The 19,426-nt window shown below is 38.6% G+C and overlaps 2 protein-coding genes across 2 annotated transcripts; both read left to right on the top strand.

The window, feature by feature from the left end:
* The first annotated feature begins 452 nt into the window (after positions 1 to 452).
* On the top strand, positions 453 to 11,017 carry LOC147181781 (cadherin-6-like). Its single transcript, XM_086073546.1, has 12 exons — positions 453 to 541; positions 3,047 to 3,359; positions 4,317 to 4,611; positions 4,698 to 4,817; positions 5,008 to 5,181; positions 5,681 to 5,868; positions 6,078 to 6,328; positions 6,416 to 6,552; positions 6,660 to 6,781; positions 6,952 to 7,069; positions 7,452 to 7,703; positions 10,188 to 11,017. The coding sequence occupies exons 2-12, from the start codon at positions 3,144 to 3,146 to the stop codon at positions 10,724 to 10,726; spliced, it is 2,412 nt and encodes an 803-aa protein (XP_085929672.1). The 5' UTR covers positions 453 to 541; positions 3,047 to 3,143; the 3' UTR covers positions 10,727 to 11,017.
* A 1,058-nt stretch (positions 11,018 to 12,075) lies between these two features.
* c1h5orf22 (chromosome 1 C5orf22 homolog) lies at positions 12,076 to 19,194 on the top strand. Its single transcript, XM_086093779.1, has 10 exons — positions 12,076 to 12,282; positions 13,126 to 13,271; positions 13,371 to 13,520; positions 13,644 to 13,783; positions 14,417 to 14,748; positions 16,265 to 16,327; positions 17,368 to 17,489; positions 17,728 to 17,794; positions 18,168 to 18,307; positions 18,776 to 19,194. The coding sequence occupies exons 1-10, from the start codon at positions 12,214 to 12,216 to the stop codon at positions 18,942 to 18,944; spliced, it is 1,398 nt and encodes a 465-aa protein (XP_085949905.1). The 5' UTR covers positions 12,076 to 12,213; the 3' UTR covers positions 18,945 to 19,194.
* The last annotated feature ends 232 nt before the right edge of the window (positions 19,195 to 19,426 follow it).

Genomic DNA, 19,426 nt, shown 5'->3' with positions numbered 1-19,426 from the left:
GCCCAACCTGAGAAATTATGAGTAGTGGCCATTTGGTTCCTTTTCAGTGCGGATGGCAGACTGAACCAATCAGGATATAGGATTTTTTTTTTTAAACATCCGCACCCCTTTCCTTCATACTGAATAGAGCTAAATAGATAGAAACTAATCAAATAAGATGAAAAAGCAAGTAGGCTATTAGATAGTACCATATTATAGGGCTTTAGTTGTATAGATTATGGTAAGGTTTTTCCAGAAAGCTAAAATATTTTTAGTTTGAGTTATTTTTTTAATTTTGCTTTAAATTCGGCACATAACATTTTTTAATAACCTCTCCTCTGAGTGTGTGCATGCAGTATGCGTGTGAGTGTCTGTGTGTGCCTACATGGTCTGGGGCGGGGTGAGGGGAGGGCTGAGGTCAGTGGCGGGAGTGAGGTGTGAGGGGTTTGGGGAAGCGATGTGACGTGTGGGAGTGTGAATGGGAGAAAAGCTGTGGAAGTGCCACATGTGTTTTGGAGGTCCACTGTACGTGGCTTGGTTTCAGGAAAAATTGCTCACCTCGGTAAGTGGCTTCTGGCTAAATTATTATTATATTATTATCAATTATCATATTTTATATAATGCCAACATGTTTTATTGTTGGAAATCGAAATAAAATGGTACATTATTTAACTAACATTTTGTCTTTATTAAACAACCAAAAAAGGTGTTGAACCTTTTAACTCATTCACTGCCATTGACGGCTATAGACGTCAAAAATTCATTTGAACTATTTCTATTAGTTTAAAAAAAAAATCCACTTTTGTTAAAAAAATGTATTGTACATTTAGAACAGATATAAAATTTGTGATTAATCATGAGTTAACTAGTGAAGTCATGTGATTAATTACAATTTAAAAAATGTAATCGCCTGATGCCCCAAATTAAAAATAAAAGAAAAGATTATTAAAAAATTAGGGGCGTAGTAAGTAGGCTGGTACTTGATTTTTAAGTGCCGGTAGATTAAAACACAAGAATGAGGGCAAATAGTTTAAGATTCAGCACAAAACAATACTAAAGTCTAACCAGAATGTTTAGAATATTATAAATATTGTAATTTGTTTTATAACATATACTTTATGTTTGCCTCATGATAAATACATATTACATTATTTCAGGCTACTTGTGTTACCAAACGGTTCTTAACAAGTCATGGTGATTTTATTATTGTGAGCACAAATTATGGATTTTTATTTCATACATGTCACCGTTTCTAAAAAATGAAGTTTTTCTGGATTATTAAAAAATAAAAATAAAAAAAATTGAAAATTGAAGGTATACCCACTTCTTCAGGGACCACTACACCACTGATCACATATATCTTTCAACCAGCCACATCAAAAAAGCGAAGAGCTAAAATTTAGGTGAACTTATGTCTTGACAATGACAAAAACTAAACACCTCCTAATTAGTGGAGTGCAAACAATTACTAATTCATGTGTGTGTTCCTCATAGAAATATACTATATGTTTTTAAACCAAACACAACTCTAGTTATTGTGGTTAGGAGTGTATATTTTAGATGTACAACAAATGGTGGCTCGTGAGGAAGCTGAGACAACTTGAAAAAAATAAATTAAAATGAAATATTATAATGAGCCCTGGGACTGACTGGAGACCAGTTCAGGGTGTAGTCCGCCTTTCGCCCAAAGTCACCTGGGACAGATTCCGGCACGCCATGACGCTGAACAGGATAATCAGTGATATACTTCAAAATAAATGTCTATGTGTTTTTACAAGAATAGGACAAATAGTATACAGTTGTTAATGAGTAAAATGGATTAATTTATCTCTGTCGTCTCATCTCATGATGTATTGCCCGGTTTGTGTGTGCATTTTAAAAATAAATGAAATGCCTTTCTTAATTGGAATGTCAAGTAATAATTTTGTTAAGTTCCGGCGTGTCTCTCATGGATTTCTGGGAAAGGGGTACTTTGAGAGTAAGGTACTGGATCCCTGATACGGACTGTTCAGTGTCGTATGACCATTATCAGAGTCAATGTCAGAAACTGTGCACCTCTTCCCGCGCTGATTTGAATGAGAGGAGACTTTTCCAATGGCTAGAAGACTGGATAACAACAGGTACAAAATTCAGATCAAATAAAACTGTATTCAGTCAACTAAGAATGTCCCATACACAACATCCATACATCCATTTTCTTAACCGCTTGTCCTCACAAGGGTCACGGGGCGCGCTGGAGCCTATCCCATCTGGCTTCGGGCAGAAGGCAGGGTACACCCTGAACTGGTTGCCAGCCAATCACAGGGCACACAGAGACAAACATCCATCCACACTCACAATCACGCCTAGGGACAATTTGCAGTGTTCAATTAACCTGCCATGCATGTCTTTGGAATGTGGGAGGAAACCGGAGTACCCGGAGAAAACCCACGCAAGCACGGGAAGAACATGCAAACTCCACCCAGGAAGACCGAAGCCCGGACTCGATCTCACGTCCTCTGCACTAGGAGGCGGACGTGCTAACCAGTCAGCCACCGTGCCGCCTCCATACACAACAGAGTAGATAAAAATATATAAATACATACATAAAATATGTTCAGATGTTTTGAAAAATAACTTTAACTGATTAAATTGAGAACAAACTCCTAAATCAGAGTCAGTCAGAATCATCTGTCTTGATATGTTAAAATCGACAAGGAATTTGTCTCCAGTTGGAGCCACTCTTCTAATGCAGCAAAAAAAATAAAAAGTAACTGTAACACATACATAATAACGTAATACATAGAGAGTCATGTATGGCGATAGTTGACGTTGACGATACAGGATTCGAAGGTTGAGTCAACACTTTTGTCAACTGTGCACACAGACTATATTTTATATTTTTAAATATGTTGTGAATGCTGCTGTCTACAAGCTGCTCAGGGTTTCACCATGATGGGTTAAATAGAGTCAAATATTGCAAGCAAGTCTGCAAAAACAAAAAATGGGGTTTTAATTTCAGTACTTTATTAATTGTTCGATCTTAATTTTGATCCATTCTTTTTTTTTTCTCTGTTTCTCTTTCCAGGGAAAACTTGACTTCCTGTTAGACCCATATCACAATTCAAAACGATGTTGCTGGGGAAATAACACATCAGCCAAAATTCATACAAATAGAAACAAATATGAGAACTGCCTTAATTGGCTTTCTATGGCTCAGTCTTGGCCTTCATCGGGATGCTTTATCTTTGAATGGAATGAGGGCAGACTCGGCAGAGGAAGAAGCTTCTGTGGGCATCCCAGAAAAAGAGTCACATAAAAGAGTTAGACGAGGCTGGCTATGGAATCAGTTTTTCCTGCAAGAGGAGTACACAGGCAGTGACTACCAGTACATTGGAAAGGTAAGAGATATTTTACTTCCTTGCCGAGATCATCAATTTTTGGGGAAATCAGAGCTACTGCTTGGGTACTGATTAATGCAAAGGGCTACCAGTTTGATACACACTTCTGAAATAACACATTCGCTCAAATTACAGTTTGTACTGGCTTACATTATATGTTATTATTACTAATTTGATATGTATTGATAACGATCTGTCAGTCTTTGCAAGTGTTTTCATTTTAAAATCTACAAAATTTCTTCATATCCCATTTTCACTAGCCACTAACACAGACAAATTGAGGTATTTTTAGTACAGACAGAGGAAAAATCCTACTGTGACCCTAACATAACAAAATATTGATGGGAAAATGAAGCTTCTTGAACCACTTGTGATATTTTTTTTTACTCCTCTAGATGGTGGTCTCGGTTTAAAGATAGAAGCTAGAGCAATGAAAATGTATTACATTTCCACTACATATTTAACCCATCTGATTCTAGAATCTAGATGAATTTAAAAATATATATATCGCAAGTGCTTCATGAAGCTTTATTTTCCCATCACTACAAAATAACATGTAGTCAATGGTGTTGCCATTGCAAGTAAAAATGGTCTTTTCAGGTAAATTTACATGGATGGATCCTTTCATTTGGAAATAAATCTAGCAATCTGAAATCCAAAACATCATTGAATTTAGCCATTCAGCTATTCCAATCTCTTTGAAGGTGGGAGAAAGACTTTTTTGGCACTCAACCTCAGAACTGATACATTGAATTGAATGGTCTGCTTTAAATTATGCAAAGATGAATCAATGGAAAACATGACATATTTTGTGTGATTTGGAAATTTAGCTTTGCTTTACTTTACTTTGTATTTATTTCATCCTAGATTTAATGCAAGTCTATTGATTGTACTAGTCGAATCAGAAAAACTAAACTACTGAAGCAATTGCTGATTGTGTTTTTGTTTGCACTGTAGCTCCAGTCAGATGGAGACAGTGGAAATGGCCTTGTCCGGTATGTTCTCTCTGGTGAGGGGGCAGGCACCATCTTTGTTATTGATGAGACTAATGGCGACCTGCACGCCACGCGCCGCCTGGATCGGGAAGAGAAGGCTTTTTATATCCTCAGAGCGACAGTTGTCAACAAAAACACAGGCAAAGTGTTAGAACCAGAGACAGAGTTCATTGTCAAACTCCATGATATCAATGATAATGAACCTCAGTTCAGCAAGGAGTTTTATACCGGGAGCGTACCTGAGCGGTCTGATATTGGTAAGGGGTGTGCATTAATGGGCATTACAGTATATCCAATAATCTTCTCCTGTCATATTAATGTGTGTCTTCTGAATGTGTTTTAGGTACATCAGTCATCTGTGTGACAGCTACAGACGCTGATGACAACATGTATGGCAACAGCGCTAAACTGGTGTACAGTATCAAACAAGGACAACCATACTTTTCTATTGACCCAAATACGGGTTTGTATTTCATTTCGTACTAGCTGTGTGAGACCCACATGGCATTAAGAGAAGATTAAATGAGAGCATGATGCTCCTATGAGGGAGAAAGTCTGCAACAACAAAAAAAAGCACAACTGTTCTAGATGAAAGACAAAGCTATCTATGAGAAAAACATTGCTGGATTCAACAAAGTATTATTGTTGTCTAGGTGTGATCAGGACTGCTTTGGGTCCGGGCGACATGGACCGTGAGCAGAGGGAGCACTATCGAGTAGTGATAGAGGCCAAAGACATGGCTGGACATAGAGGAGGACTCACCGGGACCACCGTAGTTAACATCACCCTCACTGATGTCAACGACAATCCCCCGCATTTCACTCATAGTAAGAACATCACCATCCAGCTTAATATTTGATCACTTAGCCTGGTGACGAGTGAGCTGAAGCCTATCCCATCTGACTTTGGGTGATATAAGCAAGGTGCACATATTGAGCACCGGGGCAGCGTGGCTCAGTGATAGAGTGGCCGTCTCCTATCCGTGAGGTTGTGGGTTCGATCTTCACCCTGGTGACTGTGTCGAATTGTCACTGAACCATGATTTGCTCTCAGTAGATGTGGCAGCAGCCGGCCATTGGTGTGTGAATGTGTGAATGTGTGTGTGTGACAGGGTGAAGGTGAGGCATTGTAAAGCGCTTTGGTTTGGTCACCATTTGGTGTAGTTAAAGTGATATATAAAAAGCAGTCCAGTTACCATTAACATTGACAGCTTTGAGCAATTTAGAGTTAGATCAATCAATCCCATTTTCTAAATGTTTAAGATTGCTTATGTTTACCCCTAAATAAAAAAAAAAATGTTAAATTTGTTTTTGTTTGTGTTTTAAGGTATATACCAGTTCAGAATTCCTGAATTGTCCATACCTGGCTCTGAAGTTGGGAGGATTAAAGCCACAGACAGAGACATCGGAAAGAATGCAGAGATGCATTTCACAATCATTAGTGGAGAGGCCATTGACATATTTGACATATTCACCAAGAAAGAAACCCAGGAGGGTGTAATAACTGTCAGCAAGGTCAGAAAAACCGAACTTCTGAGGCATTTAAGTCCCTTTGTAGCTTGATGCAACATTCCAGTTTAAAACAAAGTAAAAATAAATAAATAGAATAAGAAAAGCCAAGCCATACAAATCACCACTCTTGGAAGATGATCATTTCAATGTTTAATTTTGGGAAAACGTCAACAAAGTAGCATTGCCTTGTTCATTTTGTATCATGTCTACAGCCTTTGGATTATGAGAACAAACAGTCCTACACAGTAGAGGTCCAAGTCCAAAACACCCAGGAAGACCCTCGCTTCACATTCTCAAGCTCCAGAGACATGGCCACTATCCAGATTGCCGTGGAGGACATAGATGAGCCACCAGTGTTTGACAAGCACAGTTATCTAATGGAGCTTAAGGAAGATGCTGCGGTGGGCAAGGTCATGGGCTTGGTCAGTGCCATGGACCCTGATGCAGCACACAGTCCAGTCAAGTAAGACAAAACAGACTTTGATGAACGGCATGTAACATTTGATCTTACATGAGGCACTCTAGAATCTTTTTGCATTGACTTTCACAGGTACTCAGTCGATCTCCGGACAGACATGGATCACCTGTTCAATATCCATCCAGAAAATGGAACTTTATTCCTTCTGAAAAATGTGGATAGAGAGAAGAATGCCTGGCATAACATTTCAGTCATCGCCACTGAGATCTGTAAGTCGTTCTACTGCTGACTGCATGACAAGAGGCTTTTACAATCAAGTTTTATTTAAAGAATACATTCTCATCATGACTACGACACTTTTGTGTTGTCATTTTAGATCATCCTCAGAAGAGTAGCCCTGTTTCAGTCTACATCAAGCTACTGGATGTGAACGACAATGCTCCAACATTTGCCACAGTTTATGAAAGCTTTGTCTGTGAGAAGACCAAGAAGGGTCAGGTACGTGCGCACTCTCACTTAACGGTGGATGGATGGATGGGGAAAACTAATGGGAATCCCACTTTCAACAATAAACAATACTTAATCCAGGAATAGACAAGTCATATAGACAAAATTATCCATACGTAGCTCTTAATCATTGTTTATTCATATTTGTTGTTGTCCAACAGCGCATTCAAATAATAAGTGCTGTCGATGCAGATGAGCCATCAATGGGGCACAATTTTTTCTTCAATCTTGCAACAGAGGAAAGCAACTACAGTAATTTCACTGTCCAAGACAATGGAGGTAATTTTTTTTCAAACATGTTCATGATCTCTGCTAAAACCATGTTTAGATTGCGACTAAGCAGTCTTGACGCTTTGCCTGTTGTGTATTTGCTGATTTGTTGGCAATATTTTCAACAAAAACATAACTTGAAAGCAGGGGATGGGTCAAATGCAGAGAACAAAATTTCGCACCATTTATGTGGGTGTGACAATCAAATGATACTTTAACTTGTATTTAAAACTTTATAATCAACCAATGTGTTTAAAAAATCACTACATACATCCAGATTTACTGTCCCAAACTATAGATTTGTGATTTTTAAACATGCTTTTGCCTGTGAAAATGTGTGAGCCATTTTGTGTTGCTCAACAAATGATCTAACTGAATTTTCCAAACTCAGATAACACTGGCAGCATTGTGACACGTAGGGCCAGCTATGATCGCCTTCAGCAGAGCGTCCACCTGGTTCCCGTAGTGATCACTGATGGTGATTATCCGATGCAGAGCAGCACAGAAACTTTAACTGTGCGGGTGTGCACCTGTGATGATGAAGGCAACAACAAGATGTGTAGCGTTAATGCTCAGATAAGCGCTCCAGGGATCAGCGCTGGAGCGCTCATCGCTATCCTGCTGTGTGTCATCATACTACTATGTAAGTGCAGGAACAGTGATTTGTCCTGTAACATACTCAAATGTATTAATTTTCAATCATTATACTGCCATTGCTATTACTGTCAAATTATGCTTCACGTTACTTTATTAGATCAACGAAAATGTTTTCATCAGAATCAAACCGGCGAGATCGCTTGTTTTTTTTGTTTTTTTGTTTTTTTTATTTTACTATTCTTCGTGAGTAGGGATGAAAGAACCACATAATGATGATCATTGGCTGAGGTCAAGTTGAATTTCGTCGTTAGCTAATCAAAAGTAAACTAGGCCGTGTGTTATTGACACAAACAGGCAGCAAGGATGGTTGCGCAAACACACACAACGAATGGACATGCACTAGTAAGTTGTGACAGGGGACTATGGAAATAAAATGGTGAGTCCGGAGCCAACACAGCATCCTTTAACTAGAAGTAGAAATGACTTCTCTAAAGGCCTAGATACACCAATCTGACGTCGGGAGTCACTGTGATTGGCTGTTAGCTAGCGAATTAGCGCACGGGGCAAGAAGAGCAAGTGACAACGCGGATAAACAGTACTCAACTCAACTCAACTTTATGGTTTTTCAGGACAGCACACGTGGATATTAAAGTGCCCCATAAAGAGGATATGATCATATTTCAGCATGATTTCGGCAAGAAGATTTAAAAAGTCCTTATTGTATTTTGGAGGTCGGTAAATGACACAGTTTGGCCGACTTCAAAGAAGGTGGCTTCAAAGCTGAGATCGATGTGGTAAATAGACATCTTTACATTGAAATGTGTTTTTTGTTTTTTAAATAGTCGCCGTTCCTCCACCTCGGCCCAATGTCCTGGGAGCGTCCAAATAAGCACAGCCAGGCGGTAGTCATTCAATCATAGCGGTGGACTCACCAGGGACAGTCCAGGTCTCCGTCAGGCAGAGGAAATCGAAGTTGTTGGAAAGGAAAAAATTCCCTCAAAATCGCGCATTTAACAGCGTTTACCCCGGCGCCGCTGTCAACACCGGTATGAGTTGTTTACGTTGTTATATCTCGCCCCGTAAAGAGGTTGCCAGTTGCCTTTAGGAATAATGACTACCGCCGCCGATGGTACGGAGGGGAATTACTTCCCGCGCATGCGCTGAAGGTACGAAATAGGTGTGGTGCGTATTTACGTCATTTTTCTACGCGACGTGCCGACGTCTGGGCCAACGCCACGGGGTAGGCGTCGGTCACATTTGGCCGACGTCGGATTGGTGTACCTTTAAAGAATGTATACGTCAAATGCATATTGTGTGTTGTCAAGTACAGCGGAGATCATAAAAGCTTGTTTTCTCTTCGTTTGTGCGAAACGGCAATGTTTGGTGAACCCAACCTCTCTTCTATTTCTGACTACAAAAGAACAGAAAAAGGTTGACTCCAACTTTTTTTCTTGTGGAAGAAGAATGCCTGTCGCTGTTTTCATAAAACAAGGATCAGAGGCATCCTAAAGCTGAGCTAACTAGCTGCGGAGATGTTTGCTCTACGTCCGGTTTGAAATGCTTGGCACCAATGTGGGGGGGACGCTTCTGTCCGTAACATAATGTGCATTGCATTCATCATACAGATATTTTCATTGAATTTAGTCCACAGAAAAAAATAAAACACAAACCCTACCACGTAACTACCATCACTACCCATCTTAACAAAACCTAAAAATTCAATTCAAATTCAAACCTAAAATTCCAATTTGAAACATGCACTCCTAGTCTGAAAAACAGTAGGAATAAATCAAGATTATAATTACTGGTAATGGTAAATGGTACTTCATTTATATAAACCTTTTCCACCTTCGGCCCTCAAAGCACTTTACATACTCATTCACCTATGGGTCTTCAGTATTTTGCTCAAGGATACTTCAACGTAGTCACATGGGCATGGGATCGAAACCACAACCTCTGGGTTGGGAAACTACCACTCTACCACTGAGCCACACCACCTACAAAAATTAATGTCTATACTTCCAATTCAAGAAGACTGCTTCGCATGTAGATTTAACCATACCATTCACTCCACAACTCACTATTGTGTCCACTTGTTGAGTGTGCATTGGTGTAACCACCCTTGCTTTTGTTTTTGTCAACAACTGCCTAAGACTACATTGGATGGCTTGCAACGAAATTTAACTACCTCTGCCAATCATCAGAAAGTACACGGTTGTCATGTGTTCCCCCTAATAGTAAAAAAATAATAATAAAAAGATAAAATGCCATTGGGTTTAGCGATCTCATGGTCAGATAAAAACAGCATCAATGATCTAAAAAAGTTACAAGTGGCATTTTTTGACAGTAACAATAACAGTATCATTATTGAAAAAGGAATTAAGTAAATTAGCTGTTACTGAGGAAAAATTAACTTTTAAGTTTCTTTTTCTACTAAAAGGTAACCTAATTATATTCAAGCGATTTTGAAATTGTGAATGTAGATGTGACTGTTCACCGTCAAATGTGATCTCTGCATCATTTCTTTCAGTGATTATGGTTCTGCTCCTAAAATTAAAACGGCAAAAGAAAAAGGAGCCTTTGATTGTCTCCAAAGAACATTTCCGTGACAATGTGATGAGCTACAATGACGAGGGCGGAGGTGAAGAGGACACTCAGGCCTTTGACATTGCAGCACTGTATTACCAAGAAGCGACAACAGACTCCGCTCAACAGAGGCGTGACATCATACCCACGGACATGCTGAGCTACCCGGTGCACTGTCAACATGCTCCTGATGCCTTCCCGCCGGTCTTGCCGCCTGTCAGCTTGGTATCACGTGATAATAAGAGCATGCGGGAATTTATCAATGAAAGAGTTCAAGAGAAAGACTATACTCCGACCGCACCACCGTATGACTCACTGGCCACCTATGCTTACGAGGGAGCAGGTTCAGTTGCCGGGTCATTAAGTTCACTGGGCTCTGCTTTATCTGAAGATGAGCAAGACTACAAGTACCTGAGTGATTGGGGGCCCAGGTTCAAGAAATTAGCTGAATTGTATAAGAGTGAGGATATTACAGCTTCCTAACAACATTTCTACAATAGGATTCTTACTACTCACATATTTTTACTCTGACAAATGCATCTTGAATTTCCTCCTGGCCATTCATTGCAATTTTTAAGAAAGCATTAATTTTGCTTGTACGGTTACATTTTCCATGTGTGCTTGTTAATTCTAAATCCACACTGTTCTAGTGCACACCAGAGGTTTTTGTGAATGTTTTGTTTGGAGTAGCATGGCTGACTGCACCGTATACAGTATGATCGAACGCATACTTCAGAAACATGTTTACATTTTCAAGTGCCTTTTACATGTCACAATACGTCTGTTAGCAAACTATCAAACAACTGTGTAAATAAAGTGCCTTAAAGAGTACTTAAGGTGTGTAAATGAGATAGTCTTGCTTGGTGCTTTTGATGATAGAATGCAAAGTTTTGGATTTAAGAAGTAGCTTTTGGTATTAGACGGGATGATAGGGGGTGTTCGGTTACCATTATATTGTATATACTGTAGTAACTGTACATTACTTGGTGTTTGGCGTCATCTAGTGGCAAGCTCATTTATTACGGCCTCAGTATTTGTCCTTTTTGATCATTTCTGTAGACTATAATAATGTAAACAATGTTGAGGGGAAAACGCTAAATGACCTTTGCACGAAATAAACAGATCGTGATGGGACGACAGTGGCTCTGTCTGAAAGGACTTGGGAGTCAGGACACTTGATATAACTCCCAATGTTATAGGGACAAAATAGTAAAATAGGTGATAATGCAGAGAGGTGAAATGCTTCCCTGCTAAAGCTGCTGCCCCCGCGACCTGGATACGCGATAGTAAATGGATGGATGGATGGGCGGGCGGGCGGGTGGAGGCAATGATGCTAGTCTGCTGGCTGGAAACTGTCGAGGTGCCCTTGAGCAAAGCATCGTCCGATTCGTCCCACTCTCTAGTCTCAACCAACCCAGCTCAAGTGGTGCAGCTACTGCAGCGCTCTTTGCTCACCTCTTTCTGAATCTGAATCTCTCAATGCCCGCATGCATATGTGTGATCTGGTTCGTGTGGGGTGGGCAACACAAAGTATACATCTGGAAGAGAACTGGATTTCCCCTAGACATGAAAATTTACAATAAAAAATAAAAGTGATAAATTACTGGGACAATTTACAGAGTTACAAAGAAAAGCATCATCCAACCGTGAAGGTTATTTATAGGAAGTCAGGGTGGCAAATCAAAGACTGATTGTGATGGGGGCAAACAATTCAGTTTTGTGTTTTGCTCTCCTAGCCCTCTGACATACACTCCATCACAATAGGTGGCGCTACTGTACCATAAACATTAGATGCCACCCGCCAAACAGGAAGAAGAAGGATAAGAACGAAGAAGAAAATTATGATGGCTGTCCAGTGACGCTCACGAACTATTTAAAGTCTCATTTTGGGTTACTGATGGGTTTGACAAGAGTCTGCATCCCACGTTTTTTGTTTTGCACGGTTTAGAACTAAGGTGCGCTATTTTATAATGAGTGTTAATCAGCCAGTGCGAGTCTATAAACACCTGCCGGTGTGGATCGTGGAGGATCACCACGATGTAAGTCAATACTTTAGAAATTTAATTAGTACCGTACACTACTACCGTAGCCCCAACCGCCTCCAGCGAAATCTTGATTGCTTGATTGTGAAACCTTAATTTTCATTTGAACTATAGTATCGTACTATGGCTCGGGAGTGAATTGGGATCTGTGGACTATTAAATTGTAGGTGCATGTAATTGTTTGATTATTTTGTGGTTGATTCTATTGTGCGAAACAAATACAATAAGACGAGCAATGTTTATGTTAAAACTGCTGCAATTTATTTATTTATTTTATTTATTTATTTGTACAAAAGATGGGTCGATTGTTTGCATATGAATAGGGGTGTGCATTTATGAAATAAAAATAAAAGCTTCATGATGTTGATTGTTTCTAATTAGTTAATTGGATTCAGTAATTCCAGTAACAATGTGAATCAGTTTGTACATCTCTGCAAAACAAAAACCTATATCATTTGAAAAGTAATTGAAGTTTTCAACAGAAAATAACCTGAAAGCCTTTCAGTAAAGCAATATTAATATAACGTTCACATGTAAAGTAAAGTAAACGTAGTAAAATACAGCAAATGAGGCAAAGAGAGAAGAATACGTACGTTAGAGGTCTGCTCATAAGTATTTTCTTACTGCTGTGCTGTTGGAATGATAATAATGCCCGAAGTTAATAAACCAAGAGGTGTGACTGTTGTGCTTACAAGTCCACTTAGTGAAAGGGAAAATTACGTAAACATATGTACATTTATCTGTGTGCTTGCAGTCGATAAGTAAAAATTTAAACATTTGAACAGATGAATGCAATTTTGTTTTCCAAATCTAAGATGCTCATGTTATTGTCTCCACTAGGTGGTGTGCCATATATATCGTGCCATTGCATCAAGACATCTGCCCATGAAGAACATTAAGCTTGTTCATTTAGACTCCCATCCAGATCTACTTATTCCTGTCAACTTGTGTGCTGATGCAGTTTTTGAAAAGGATAAGTTGTTCAGGTATGTTTTATCAAGAATCGTCATATCACATTCTTGATAGTGAGACTGATATATTAATAATTAATTAATTAATAATAGACACCATTCATCTTTTTACAGTGAGTTGAGTATAGAAAACTGGATCATGCCCATGGTTTATGCTGGCCATGTCTCTTGTGTGGCATGGCTGCATCCCTACTGGTCGCAGCAAATCATGGAAGGGGAACACAAGATGACTGTTGGCAAAGACACATCCACCACCACCATCAGGTATTATGCACACCTTAGCTGCTTGAACATTGATTTGGCTTTGCCAGATTTTTTTTGTGTGTGTCTTGATTTGTCATTTAAGTTAATTTGTCTTTCCAACTTTCACTTTTTCCTTTCCGGCAGGGTGACAAGTAAAGATCATTACTTCCTCAGTGATGGTTTGTATGTTCCAGAGGAACAGCTTGAAAACCCAAAACCTCTCATATTAAATGTGATCAAAGTCAACCCTGATGGTCGTCAGCAGCCTTTTGCAGGCAGCAGAGGTGGGTAGTAACGTGCCACATGAGGCCATCAATGTTGTCCAAATGTTAACCACAGAACATGTTCCAGTCTGTGCACTCAAAGTAACCCTGTAGCACCTCATTGGTCACTTGACTTCCTAACTACCCTTGAGGTTACATGAACTCTTTGAACTGCTGGGACAAACTTGGGTGTTAACAGCAAATTTTTGTGATCCGATAAGTGGGAGCAAGGGTGAAGCAGTGCATGCATCTCTGGCGATTACAAACTGCGAGTCCAATGTATTATTGACCCTTTTTGTGCAGTGGACATACGGGTAAAGAGTGGGTAGTACAGAGTCCAAAGTCCAGTGATTAAAATCCCCAGGGATGATGCAAATCTCTTAGATGCTGGTCGGCCTTTCACGAAAATGATCTCAATTTATCGTTCAATAAATAAAATAGATGTGATATTATTATTTTTTTGCCTTTTACATGAGTGTGTACTTCCTAAAAAGGATGTACTTGAAATATTCTGCTATAATATTATTGTATCAATTACTTAATAAAAAAAAAAATCAAACATACTATCATATATTGTGATAGTTTAGTGGTACATACGCAAATTGCCAAAATATTTTTCTTTGTCTTTCCTCCCAAAAAAAAAAAATACTATAGAAATGAAAACGTCTGAGGAGGACTCTGAGATCTGGCTTGCCAAGAAACCCAGAAGAGAATGTTCACAAGTTGGGGAAGCCAGTTGCTCTCTCCCGCTTTCAAGAACTGATGTGCCACAACTTGCACAGGTCAGCTCTGTTAATAAAGATGCCAGACAAGAAGACCAGAGCTGCCGTTTAAAAGGGGATTACAATGGTGAAGATGAAGAAGGATCCACAAGTTATGTTGTTAAGAGGATATCAACTTTCCTGAGTCACACAGAGCCATACATCCTGGATATTGATTTGGATTTCTTTTCCTGTAAGAATCCATTCAAGGAGTTGTATACTGAGGTACCGATGGCTTCTTATTTTAATTTTGTGTTTGTGGATTTGTTAGAAGCAGATTTGTTATGGTGTTCTCTGAGGTGTGATTGTTTTTTTTTGTTTTTTGTTTTTTGTTTTTTTGTTTTGATAGCCATTTTCCTACACCGAAATATGAACATAATAATTTGTTGGGCTTGTTTTAAATTGCATTTTAAATCAGCCAAGTATATAAGATTAATTAGACTGCCACAAATACAATTATAAATGGCAATAATTCAAATTCTGTGCCATTTTAGGATGCAATAGCATTTCTTTTGAGTTTATGCTTAAAGTGGAAGTCAGCCTTCAACAGTTCTTGACAATAATGTTATATGTGACTTCACTAGTCTAAACATTCTGATTAATGTTGCATTTGTGGAATATGAGTTAAGCAGCAAAATCCAGCCTTTAAAAAAAAAACTTCTCATGGGGCGGCGATTTTGCCACTTGCTGTCGACTGAAGATGACGTCAATGTTGCTCAGGGTTCAGGCAACGTCCAATCACTGCTCCCATGTTTTCTGAAGCTGAGCTGTGATTGGTGGTTGCCTGAGATCTGAGCAACATCAATATCATCTTTAGTCAACAGCAAGTGGCAAAATGGCCGCCCCCTGAGATGAACTAAAACGGTTGGGTTTTGCTCATATTCCACAAATGTAATATTAATCAGAAAGTCATGTTTAGACTAGTGAGGTCACATATAACATAATTGTCAAGATTATTATGTTGTATTTAATTTATTTATTTTTATTATTTTATTTATTTATGGGGGGGGTTGACTTCCTCTTTAAAGCATATCAGACAATACAAAAATCATTTCAATTCACCACTTGCCATAACGCACCTTTGTCGGACATGTCCCATATTGTCAAATTAATTTCAGTGTTTATTAGGAGTACCATCATTTTTTCCCCAGGCCTGTTTCACAAGTTTATTTTAAAAAGATAATTCTGTTGAATCAAAATTCTAAAGCAATGTCTGACTTTCATTGGTTATTTTTCATGACATTGGCATTTATTATTTCTATTATTTGTCTTTCCTTGATTATTTTTAATTGTATTCATTAACAGAGGGGTGTCAACAATTAAGTCCATGTCCACGTCCCTTTTAATAGGACATTGTTTTAAAGGATACATGATTTTTAAATGCGAAACTGTTGTTGAAAAAAACCCAGCAATCCTTACTTTGAATATTTGGTATTTGGATATCTGAAGCAGGAGCATTTGTGAATTTTTGATTGTCTTCCAGGAGGAACAGTATCATACTATGCTGGTTAAGCCAATATTGCTTCAGAATGAACAGCTTGTCCACGTAACTTTTAATTTACATTTGATTGAAAACTAAATTAAGCAAATATATAAAGCATTTTATTACTCTAATGGTTTCCATCATACCAACCTCCTAATGGAATTGGGATTTACTTGTAAATTGCTTGTGTTAATGCGTAGGATTTCATTTTCATTTACTATGCAATATGATCAATTCATTAATTGTGTCTATTTCAAGGAGGAGTATGCCATCCTTCAGGAACTCTTCAGCTTTAGAGGGCCTGTCCCTAACGCTAATGAGGTAAGACTTATGAATACGGTGAATATCTCTCAATCACGGCGGTTACGTTCCAGAACACCCCACCAATAAGTCAAATCTCCATCCATCCATTATCTGAACCGCTTTTCCTCAAGTCTGTAAAACAGAAATGCACACACTTTTAAATCGATGCAACACATTTAAATAGATAGAGCAAGATCCAAATATTATCCCAAAATATTGTGTTAATAAATTAGCAATTGTGTACTCTCCAGCAAAGGCAATGACGATGAAGAAGAAGCTGCTGTGCCCTGATGCAGTACATTCCTGTTTCAAAGTCGAAATAATATTTTTCGCTGCACACTGTTGCCGTTTGCAAAGAAAAATGAGGCTGTTATTGAATGTGTAAAGCTGGGTGAAAACTCATGAAACTTTGCACACACATCAGGCTTGTCACAAACTACAGTATTACTTTTTAGAGGGTTATTTATTTATTGTGCAATTTCTTATAATTTTTGACCCTTCTAAAAAAAAATTTTTAGCAAAGCACCCCTGGTTGTACATTTCACGTAATATATATATATATATATATTACTGGAATTTGATTTCATTTTTTGGTCTTTTATAGAGGTCATATTTTAACAAACTGTTCCTACAGAATTTATCCAAACATATTCAAGCTTTGGGCATTTCAGCTAAAGACGTTTAAGATGAAAATGTATTGACACCTTTTGATTTAGTCACATTTTGCTGCAAAGAAAAATGATGCCGTTTTTTAGTGTGTAAAGCTGGGTGAACACATGAAAACTTTGCACACACCAATCAGGCCTGTCTTCTACATGACTATTGTCCTATGTACCACAACCCCACCGTGGCCAGGTCTGCATAATTACGTCCACTCTGAATCCACTCCGGCATTGTTGTCTTGTCCTTGCGCAAATCATCCAAAAAGCAAACTCTCAAGGAGAAGAACATTATATTCTGAAAGAAATGCTCATTTTCTTGCTAGGAGATTAAATGTATTTGAAATGTGTATGTTCTTACAGTTAAAGCTATTAACGTGTTTTTGTCCACATCTCCAGGAGGAGCTCGATGAGTGTGTGGATCATCGTATACGTCAGTTAGAGGACTTGGAAGCAGCATTCGCTGATCTGCTAGAGGATGATCGAGAAGAGGTTGTTTCACTTTGGGTCAGCAAACTTGGGTGAGGAGGCGGTTTTTCTTAACATTGACCGAATGTTCTCTCTTTCTTGAGTTTTGATAGGTCTGACCTCTCCCAGATTTAGTGTCAATCTCAAAAGGCAGTTAAAAAATGTCATGGTAGATCAGGGTGGCAAGCTTGTTTTCATTGAGTTTGACACCCGTGTAATCGAACATCATTATTTAAAAGTATGGTAACTTCCAGAGTGCTTAGTTAGTTCTTCTTTTTTTTTTGTCTTCAGAAAGGAATGTTTTGTCCGCCTGGTTTCCAGTTTGAAGTCAAGAAATCCACACCCAGATTATGAAATGGTAAGAATGATAAATGTTTGTACAGAATGCACAGATGCATAATGACTCATTGAAATGTGCCCATAATGCATAATCAAACGTTGGGGGCATATATTGGCCCCAAGAATCTCTTCATTTGCCTGACCCTGACCTGGGGATTATATGACCCCTCTTTGGTTGACTGTAAAGATTGTTTGTGTTCTTTAGCTAATACTCGGTTGTTTTTCACGGCGGGTTGATGCCAAATAGAATGATTGCGACCGATGACAGCACTTTTTCCCTAGCCTAAAGAAAATGAATAAAAGCGTGGACATCTTTACTACACTTTTTGACGTGATTTTTGCTAACTTCTTCACATCTGATTTGGCACTCTGTTGTGCTTTCTCATCCCCAGGTACATCGGGCAGGTTTAACCTGTGACTCAATCGAGTTGCCTCATCATATTAGCTCAGATGAAGAAATTGACAGACTTGTATCAGCTGTACAACGCTTTCTGGAGCACCTGCCTCCACCTACTCTGGTGACAATGTCCAGGTGAATGAACAGTTAGTCAGCCGTTAGTTTTAGCGCCGATGTGTCTAGGGGCATTACAGTGAACTCCCACATATTAGCAATTTTGCATTCTAAAATGATATATATTTAACCTATGATCAGTTATTTGTGGAAAAAAACATACTTATCTTGTGTGTTTCTGCTTTAGCCAAATAAATAAAATATTCATCTTGTGGCTTCTTGTTGCCAATGAGCTATTTTAAAGTGAGTTGAAGGAACTTCATCTAGACAAAAGTTGTGCTTTGCCGCCATCTTGAAGCGTCTATTGACAATTATAATCCTTATTGGGGCGGGGTGTCAAGTATTCGCAAATGTTCACTATTCGTAGAAGGGCTCGGGCCCTATCCCACACAAATAGCGGGGGTCACTGTATCTACAAAGAGATATGACTCTGCTGATTGTATACTGTTAATTATTCTTATTCTGCCTGTATTTTTGCATGTGCCTTAGATCCAGTCTTGATGAGTACTGCCCTGTAGAACAAGTGGATTCAGTCCAAAGCAGAGTTCTGGGTGTACTAGAAAAGCAGTATGGACCATTGGACATCCAAAAGGACTATGAAAACAGTAACACAGAGGTTCAAGACACCCAACCTCAGATAAATGAGAAAAAAAAGTGATTTAAATTGTGTTTTGTCAAGCACTCCTGCATGTAAAGTTGTCTTGTTTCTGTCATTTTATTTTGTCTGCATGTTTCTGTATGGTTTGTGCCAAGACTGGTAAAAACAACATACATTCTTTGTCATGCAGCAAACAAGTTTGAATACTGTGCTCCCGCTCAGAAGCTCTAAAACAAAAATAAAACAGAGCACTTTTATATATATATATATATATATATATATATATATTAGGGGTGTGAATTGCCTAGTACCCAGTATCGATTCGATTTGTATCACGATTCATAGGTCACGATTCAATTCGATACAGATTAATCCCAATACAAATCTATAAATTGATTATTGCGGGTTTTTTTTTACTCAAATTTAGAAAATACTAATCAGTAAACGTGTACATGTACACTGTAAGATTTGTATGAAAATGTATTTATTTATCTGAAAATTCAGGTTGCAGTCTGTTTCATGTTTGAACAGCACTGAAATAA

Source organism: Leptonotus elevatus, chromosome 1 (genome assembly GCF_054856555.1).
Source record: "Leptonotus elevatus isolate MCC_2025b chromosome 1, RoL_Lele_1.0, whole genome shotgun sequence".
NCBI lineage: Eukaryota > Metazoa > Chordata > Actinopteri > Syngnathiformes > Syngnathidae > Leptonotus > Leptonotus elevatus.
The sequence above is the reverse complement of the archived record's forward strand: the minus strand, read 5'-3'. Positions and strand labels throughout refer to the sequence as shown.

Excerpts from the sequence above, each read along its gene's own strand:
- LOC147181781 (XM_086073546.1), top strand. The coding sequence starts at position 3,144 with ATGAGAACTGCCTTAATTGGCTTTCTATGGCTCAGTCTTGGCCTTCAT. Across the intron at positions 4,612-4,697 it reads ACCTGAGCGGTCTGATATTG|GTACATCAGTCATCTGTGTG; the intron begins GTAAGGGGTGTG and ends AATGTGTTTTAG. Across the intron at positions 6,553-6,659 it reads AGTCATCGCCACTGAGATCT|ATCATCCTCAGAAGAGTAGC; the intron begins GTAAGTCGTTCT and ends TTGTCATTTTAG.
- c1h5orf22 (XM_086093779.1), top strand. The coding sequence starts at position 12,214 with ATGAGTGTTAATCAGCCAGTGCGAGTCTATAAACACCTGCCGGTGTGG. Across the intron at positions 13,521-13,643 it reads ACATCCACCACCACCATCAG|GGTGACAAGTAAAGATCATT; the intron begins GTATTATGCACA and ends CCTTTCCGGCAG. Across the intron at positions 18,308-18,775 it reads ACTCTGGTGACAATGTCCAG|ATCCAGTCTTGATGAGTACT; the intron begins GTGAATGAACAG and ends CATGTGCCTTAG.